Raw genomic sequence first — 8,758 nt, forward strand, 5'->3', positions numbered from 1 at the left:
ACATAAGAATGACTAATGACCTAAATACCCTTATCATTAATATGTAAGTTACATTTTAACCAAACCCAAAGATGCAACATTATTGGTTGATGTGGGTTAGCAAAGTTTGCACAAAATATTGAGTTAGTATTTGAACCACCCTCTATATATATATATATATATATATATATATATATATATTTGTTAACATTATTTTAAAACAATACGTTTGATAAAATTATATTCAAATTTTAAATATTACGAAGACGGTAATATTTCATAAATAAAGAAATACTTTTAATTTTTCTATTTTTTAGTCTTCTTATATATGTTTGGTCATTTCTAAGTTATGAACAATATGAAAGAGAAATACTTTGTTAGCGTTAGTCAATGGTAGAATTTATAAGAAAAAGAAAAGTTTCACCATTTTTTATAATAAATAAATCTGATTATTTTAATTCTAAAAAACTTAATATTATATATTATATTTTTTGAAATATTATTGGAAAAAAATACAGGCATGGGATTCAACACCGTGGATGTGGAGGCCACTATCACCGTCTAAAGATAAATAAGCTAAAATCATAGCTAATAAGAGGCAACACTACCACAAAACTCATTCTTTTTTACTCAATCTTCATTTATAAATGAATAATAACCATTAAGATTTCTCTTTTATGATAATTTTAATAGATATATGTGCAATACATCAAGATACATCTCAATTTTAACGTTTTATTTGTTTTACGTCTTTTTGTCGATGTTACAATACAGTTTCATGTGGTTTTAAGAAAAAATTTTATTTTAAAATAAAATATAAATAAAAAGACATTATAAAAAATTGAAAAATGATAATGTGTCGATATTAATATATTTAAAAGTCTTTATTTTTTAAATGATTTATTTAATTCAATTTTTTATTATATTTTATTTAATAATATAAATTTTTACAAAGGATGATGGTGTAAACTAATTTGGATTCCCATATTATATTATATTATATTGTTGTTGAGTTAAAAAGTTGAATCTAGATATTTGAAAAGTAAAAAGAAAAGGAATATTATATTTGGGAAGTATATGAAAAGGGTCCGATGTTTCTGAATATGAAGGCTCTTATAAATTATCATCTAATCCACCTTTGACCTTTATTTCACGATTTCATATGATTCAGCCCCCCATCTTCAACCCATTTTCTCATCATAATAAAATATGCCAATGGATCGATCCAGTTCATGGGGAAGCAGTCACTCAGGATCCGAGGGAATCAGCCGAGGACGGCTGGTGGTGTTGTCGGTGGAATGTTTGAAAGGGAGCTCCAAAGCCGAAGAATGGACCGGCGACATGTTGGAGACCGGCGACATCGTGGAGGAGATCAAAATCGGAAACATGAGCATGACGGCGCCATTCAAGAACGGCAACGCCGGAATCCAGAAGATTCTGCATAACTCATTCAAGTCCAAAGAGACGTCTATCCGAGTTCGCATCAGGCGTGGATCGGACGAGTTCGCTGAGTTGCTGGCTTGTATTGTGCCCAACACCGGTTCTACCGGCGGTAGGAAGCAGTACATGTTGAGGTCGATTGTTGATCCTAACTACACCGTCGGCTTCGTGGATCGGACGGAAACCGAGTGCTACGCGTTGCAAGGTTCGTCAAATTCCCAAAAGTCTTCCCCTCGTTGACTTTTTAACGCCCATTCATTCATCTCTTTGTTTATTATATTCCGGTTCCCCAATAATGGTTTCTTATAATTTGTACTTTTAAATAATCATTTGATTGTCATTTGCATACCCGTATTCAACACAAAATCATATGCAATATCAAAACCTTTTATTCAGTTGATGATATAGCAACTGAAATTGAATGGAGAAGGAAATTTGTAGTTACTAACCTTTGGACACGATACAAATTGTTGCAGCTTCAAGGGGTTCGAGGATGGTGAGTGCACTAGCAGCTGCCCAACTCCATGATGGATATGTTGCATATCCATGGCAAAAGAAAATGCAAGAGCTGCTCTCCATCCCCAATTCCAGCTGTTTTCTATCCATTCTCTTCCTTCCAAAAGCCTCCGAAAGGGTTCTGCATCGATACAACGACTTGGAGGATACCCTTTCGAGAGCAAACGCTTGGCATACCGCCGCTCAAGCATCTGGGGTCCCTATCCTCTTTATGAACATCCAAACAGAATCCCTTCTCACCAAGGTAACAAACCTGTCAACTGTGAGTGTCTCCGGGTTAAAAGATGCTAATGGTCGTTCTTTCTGTTTTTGGGGCAGATTTCTGGAGAAATGGCTTCGTCTACTGTAAACGCTGGCTCGTTATCAGACTTAATGAATCTTGCAAGCGTTAGTCTCTATGGTTTCGAAGATTACCATGGGGTTGACATTGGTGTAGTCAGAGCCGTTCGTCTTTGGTTTGCTCCTCTTGGTGGAGAGATTGCGGTTGAAGTAAAGATCAAAGAGGGTGACACAAAGCTTGGATTCGCCATTGGTCGGACAGAAGAGGTGAGTGCCATGACTTCACATATTTTATGAGCCAATTAACCCTATGCAATTTGGCTGATGGTGTCAGTTGATTAATTTCACAGGGATTCATTCATGTTACCTCTGTTACTGGAGATGATCAAGACTCACCATCATCACGATCAGGTCTAAGCAGTTTGTACACAGAAGCTAAAAGAGCAAGAAAGCACCTTGTGATCTCAAGAATATCAAATCAGAAAGTACTTCCATGGATGGTTTCACCAGAAGGAGCTATAAGATGCTACGATACAGTTTCTCTTAGCCAAAAGCTCTCTTTGCACCGCCATGCCAAAGTGCCTATATCACTTCATGTATTTGCGTGGGACCAAGAAGTGGCCATGTTAGGCAACGCCAACCTCAGGACTCAAACAAATCCACCAATTGCATTGGCTTTACCTCCTGAAACTCAAACAGCAAACGTAGCAGCTACAAATCAAGTAATGCCAATAGGAACAGACACACAACAGAGTGTTCCAGAGTTAAGACAAGATAGAGACACAGCAGGTGAAACATCATTCCGATTCCATGACTTTTCCCTACCAAATAATTGGGTATGAGATGCGTTCTCATGTTTTAGACCAAAACATTTACATTGCATTGAATAGGTCTCCTTTGTATATATCAACCTGTATGTAATTTATGATTTTGCAACACCATACAGATATGAAATAAACAAATTTGACTGATTTTTTTATATTGTTTTTCACTTCAATTGTAAATTAGAAGAAACTGTTATGTCTAGAAGGGATGGGGAGTGGATCGAGAATTTATATGAGATCTAGGAACATAAGAGAAGAACTGGAATGTTAATAATCATTTGAAATCCATTGATAACATCGATTTACCAAACATATGTTACTACACATTGAAATCAGGAAACATAAAACTAGAAAACAAGCCAGATCTACCACGATTTTCACAAGAGGTGAACTATCCATGGGGAAACGAACTGAAACCCTATCTCTAAGCTCTCTCACCACGGATTCTGCGAGCGAGTTGCATGTCCTTTGGCATGATAGTGACCCTCTTGGCATGAATTGCACAGAGATTGGTGTCCTCAAAGAGTCCAACCAAATAGGCCTCAGAAGCCTCCTGGAGAGCAGCGACAGCCGAGCTTTGGAAACGCAGATCAGTTTTGAAATCCTGTGCGATTTCCCTCACTAACCTCTGAAACGGCAGCTTCCTGATAAGAAGCTCGGTACTCTTCTGGTACTTCCTGATTTCTCTCAAGGCGACGGTTCCAGGCCTGAATCTGTGGGGCTTCTTCACACCTCCAGTAGCCGGAGCAGACTTCCTGGCGGCCTTGGTGGCAAGTTGCTTCCTAGGAGCCTTTCCTCCGGTGGATTTCCTGGCGGTTTGCTTAGTACGAGCCATTTGGATGAAAATGCGTTTAGAGAAGAAAAATATCGAAGAACGAAGAATGAAAGATGGTTATGGATGATTATGATTATGTTGTTCATAGGGGTATTTATGGGAGGAAGTTTTAGATGAGCGGGAAGTTTTGAAAAATTCAGAGGTTGGTGAAAATTTCAGGGGATGATGTGAGGCGTTCGATCAAACAGCAATCGGACGTTTAGTAGACATTATAATGCTCCGGATCACGATCCGCGTGGTATGTTTCTGGCCAATGAGATAACAGTATGCGATACAGCGGTAGTGCATACTTTCTGTGGATCCCGCCATTATTTTATTTTTTAATAGAAAATAAGTTGTCTTGAAAAGATAAATTAGATGTTTAAAATTAAATGTGTAATTTATAATATTCAAAATAGATGGCAAAGAAACACTGATTTATGATCATTTATATATGGATTAATATTCGGATTCAATAGATAATATTTGTGTCTCATCGTTATAAGTTTTATAATGTTAATTTTAAATGTTCTGAATTTAACATGATATAAAGTTGCATGGACTTGTGCTAAATGTACCTACAATCCGTTCATAGTTCGAGTTGGCTACACGTCTCTGTAACAAGTCAATGGCTGCAATTGCAAGCGACATGTATGGGAATGTAAAAAGGTGCTTGGTTTGTATTTTAAATTAGAAATGATGAACATAGTAGTGTTCGTGGTTAGATATAAGCGATCTAACTCCCAAAACCAATACCCAAACCACAAAAGCGGCTTGAAATTTTTCAAACGATGTAGTATATATATATATATATATATATATATATGTATATATACTAGTGGTGTACCCACATGAACGAGAACCTATATGATTTACGAGAATATGATAACACTTGTGGGTCTCAAATTTTTTTAACTAATAATTTAAGTTATATTAAATAAAAATTGTCATTAAGGATAGTAATGTAATCGGGTTTTTTTTATCATTTTTATCTTATTGTAATTATTTGGAATTATCCCATCATTTTAGCTTGGATTTATCATGTTGAGTAGAATGTCTATCGTCTTCTTTCCATGTTTTTATCCCCATCTTATCTGAAGTTTCGAAATCTCTTGATACAACAGTGTGATAACCATGAACCTAATCGATACAACCACCAAAAATTGCATCACATTCATTTTGTATCAATCGAGTATGATAACAATGTGATAATCATGATCCTAATCTCGATTCAACCACCAAATTAAATTTTTTATCACATTCATTTTGTATCAATCGGGTTTGATAACAATGTGATAATCATGAACCTAATCTCGATTCAACCACCAAATTTTCCATCACTTGTATCCATTGGGTATGATAACAGTGTGATAATCGTACACCTAATCGATACAACCACCAAATTTCTCATCACGGTCATTTTGTATCAATTGGGTATAATAACACTGACATAATCATGTGATAATTGTATGATAATCATGAACCTAATTGATACAACCACCAAATTTTGCATCACAGTCGTTTTGTATCAATTGGGTATGATAACAGTGTGATAATCGATAGGGTTGTGATACCAAACAAATGCAGTCGTATTAGGTGATAACTATACACAATCGGGTTGTGGTAATCATGTGATTGCGGAACCTAACCAAGCCGAAAAGATTGTAGTCGGACCCAAGTACAAATCATATCTTGTGAAAATCGTGTGCTACTTGATTCGTCTTTGGGTTAACGTATCACATGATTATCACACCCAAATACGAATTGAGTTGATACGTTAACCGTAGTCGAACCGATAGATTGTAGTCGACAAAAATCTTTCCATATTGCTATGAGTAATTCTACAGGAAATTCATATTATCAATTCACAATTCAACAAAAAATGATGACGGTTGAGAGAAATCGTATAAAAAGCAAGAAGACAATCGACAATTGTTGAGATCAAGGGTTAAGAGAATGAGAAAACATAGAACGAGAAAACAATAAAAGTTGAAAGAAATCGGATATAGGGAATTTTGTAGTTTTAAATATTTATTTTGTCTATATGAATACTTATTTAATTATATATAGAGGTTTAATATTTAAATACATGTATAATTTTATCCATAGATGGTTTGAGAATCTAAACCAACAAACCTATATCCTAAACGGTATATCAAATCGAACTGTCAAAACAATTTGGTTTTAAAAAAACGATAACGTTTTTATTTTTGAATAAAATATAGACTTAAATATATCTTAAAATTTTGAAAAAAACTATATAGATATTAATATCAAATTAATTATTTAAAAATTTTCATTTTTTATAATTTATTTAATTCAATTTTTTTATTATAACTTAATTTATACTTAATAATAAATTAGTTTATTTTTGGATACGAGTTTTTACAAAAACAATAATCAAATATTTTGTCATTACTCAACGATTATCTTAATTATATATTGATTTTTTTATATTTAAAATTAAATGTTTATTCTTATTTGATTATGTTTATGCGTTGTTAGTTACACGGAGAATCCTTGATAAGATGTACTCACATATTGAATTTAAAGTAATAAGATGGTGAGTTTGAATCACATCATATATATGCTTCTTGTTCTACCATTATCAGGATACTAATCAAGAACCAAACACTAGCTGTATGCACATTGTGATCACGACTAATCAATGGGCGATTTTGTGCAATTTATCAAACAAAGTATGTTCGCAATCAAAAAAGGGAGATGATGAGAATCATAACAATCTAGAAAGAAAAAAAAACCAAATATGATAAGCCGCACTAACCAGGCCTCAAAATGTAAGTGATAATGAATCCTTGAAAATAACTATGATTGTTGAGCTTATTTGAGTTTGATATATGGTGAAACTGTAAATCGAATACACGATATCTTATAAGGATTCAAATTGTCATTCAATATAATCAGATAGAATGAGAACACAAAGATCAGTACCAAACCAGTTGTGATCTACATGTTAAAGTTACAAATCAAACTCTACGCCCTCTCACCACGAATCCTCCGAGCAAGCTGAATATCCTTAGGCATGATAGTGACTCTTTTAGCATGGATCGCGCACAGATTTGTGTCCTCGAAGAGTCCAACAAGGTAAGCTTCGGCAGCCTCCTGGAGAGCAGCCACGGCGGAGCTCTGGAATCGTAGATCGGTCTTGAAATCCTGAGCGATTTCTCTCACGAGCCTCTGGAACGGAAGTTTCCTGATCAAAAGCTCAGTGCTCTTCTGGTACTTCCTGATCTCTCTCAAAGCGACGGTTCCAGGCCTGAATCTGTGTGGCTTCTTGACTCCACCGGTGGCCGGAGCCGACTTCCTTGCCGCTTTGGTGGCCAATTGCTTCCTCGGAGCCTTTCCTCCGGTAGATTTTCTTGCTGTCTGCTTGGTACGAGCCATTTGATTATACAAAAAGACGGTAGAAGAATTATGGATGCTCTCCGAAAATTGTTGCTGGATGATTATGATTTTGTGATCTACGGTTCTTGAGGAATTATATAATGCTGAGATTTCGGGGAAATTAGCGGTAAAAATCTGAAATTTTAAAATTTGGATCTGGTGGCTGTACAGGATGGCAATCCGTGTCTATCGTTTAATAACCAATGATATCCTTCGAAAGAGCATTACACAATTTGGACCGTCAGATCGTATTTTCTTGATTATGCAGATGGCTTGACTTTTGACTTCTACCTTTTTTGACCATTTTGACTTATAAATTCCATCAACATGTTTGTACCTTCTTTTTTAATTTCCACTTTTTTTTATAACTTTTAAAAACTTTTTAAGGGGAAGGTTAATGTATTCCCTTTGACAATTGTTGAATAGTTTGGTGCAGAGTGATTAAGTAGTCAGAATGATTAAAAGACTCTTATGATATAATACAAAATAAAATATAATTGTTTGGTAATTGTGTACAATAAAATTAACGCTCTTAATGGTTAAAGGAAATCCATGATACAAAATCAGTCAGAGGGTTTTAAAATCATTAAGAGACAGACTTTTTTTTTTGCCAAACAATATTCACATCTTAACGATTCAGATGTTGCCTCTTAATAGAACTATTAAGAGGTAAACAAACAACCTCTAAGATGTACTAATGGCATTCGAAAATGGTGTGAGATCTTATTAAAAAAAAAGAATTAATAAAAAAAACATAAACCAAAATTAAGATCATATGGATTGTCAGTTTCATAATCAAGATTAATCGACCAGTACGTATAATTATTGTAAAAACACTAACACTTCTTATTTTAGATTGTGATGTAAAACGGTTCATGTTATAAAATACATGTGACGTTCATTTTCAATCATAACTTCTCTTAACTATATTATCATGTGATTACTCGTTAAGAACAATCAATGTATTATATTTGTTAAATAATACCATATACAAGTAAAAAATGTAACAGATATGAGAATTTCATTGAGAAAAATCTCATGGAAACTCACTTGAAACTTCCATAGACTTACCTAGTTTTTGCTTGCTCACAATTCACAACCTACACATGCATCCAAGTACTTGTGCTTTTCTACGTCACATATGTGTGTACTTTACTCTCCTTTGCAAATTGAACCAGTGTTGATTTGTTCAAGACAACTTGGGTTGCGATTTGGCATGTGACATATGGCTTGTAGCCTTCTAACCTATGTGGAACATGTGTTTGGATACTTTATGTTACACCTTCACGTCTTGACAACTTAACTTAGCAAGTGGTTCGATGGCTACTTTGTCCTAGCGAAGTGAATTTGGCCACTCCGGGTCACATCTAACATACCAAGAGTTCACTAGTTCAGTTAGGTCATCGTTTCAGCCTTTTAGGTCACTACAACACTACTAGAAAACCAGGTATCAGCGACGACTATCAGCGAGGGAATTTTTCCCTCGCAGATCAGCGAGGGA

The 8,758-nt window shown here is 34.9% G+C and overlaps 2 protein-coding genes across 2 annotated transcripts; one reads left to right on the forward strand and one right to left on the reverse strand.

Annotated features, from left to right (window-relative positions):
- The first annotated feature begins 1,114 nt into the window (after positions 1 to 1,114).
- On the forward strand, positions 1,115 to 3,191 carry LOC112521584. Its single transcript, XM_025130527.1, has 4 exons — positions 1,115 to 1,624; positions 1,896 to 2,179; positions 2,254 to 2,481; positions 2,565 to 3,191. The coding sequence occupies exons 1-4, from the start codon at positions 1,189 to 1,191 to the stop codon at positions 3,054 to 3,056; spliced, it is 1,440 nt and encodes a 479-aa protein (XP_024986295.1). The 5' UTR covers positions 1,115 to 1,188; the 3' UTR covers positions 3,057 to 3,191.
- Positions 3,192 to 3,289: 98 nt separating this feature from the next.
- On the reverse strand, positions 3,290 to 7,317 carry LOC112520932 (histone H3-like centromeric protein CSE4). The gene is made up of 2 exons (XM_025129554.1): positions 6,851 to 7,317; positions 3,290 to 3,925 (listed from the first exon to the last, which is right to left on the reverse strand). Exons 1-2 carry the CDS (start codon positions 7,255 to 7,257, stop codon positions 3,463 to 3,465), a joined length of 870 nt encoding a protein of 289 aa, XP_024985322.1. The 5' UTR covers positions 7,258 to 7,317; the 3' UTR covers positions 3,290 to 3,462.
- Between the last annotated feature and the right edge of the window lie 1,441 nt (positions 7,318 to 8,758).

The sequence above is a fragment of the Cynara cardunculus genome (genome assembly GCF_001531365.2).
Source record: "Cynara cardunculus var. scolymus isolate 2C chromosome LG 11, CcrdV1, whole genome shotgun sequence".
NCBI classification, from domain to species: domain Eukaryota; kingdom Viridiplantae; phylum Streptophyta; class Magnoliopsida; order Asterales; family Asteraceae; genus Cynara; species Cynara cardunculus.

Bases quoted from the DNA above. Each gene is read 5' to 3' on its own strand.
- LOC112521584 (XM_025130527.1), top strand. From the start codon at position 1,189: ATGCCAATGGATCGATCCAGTTCATGGGGAAGCAGTCACTCAGGATCC. The intron at 1,625-1,895 runs GTTCGTCAAATT...AAATTGTTGCAG, and splicing joins CGAGTGCTACGCGTTGCAAG to CTTCAAGGGGTTCGAGGATG. The intron at 2,180-2,253 runs GTAACAAACCTG...TTTTTGGGGCAG, and splicing joins CAGAATCCCTTCTCACCAAG to ATTTCTGGAGAAATGGCTTC.
- LOC112520932 (XM_025129554.1), bottom strand. From the start codon at position 7,257: ATGGCTCGTACCAAGCAGACAGCAAGAAAATCTACCGGAGGAAAGGCT. The intron at 3,926-6,850 runs GTAGAGTTTGAT...TCCATAACCATC, and splicing joins AGGATTCGTGGTGAGAGGGC to TTTCATTCTTCGTTCTTCGA.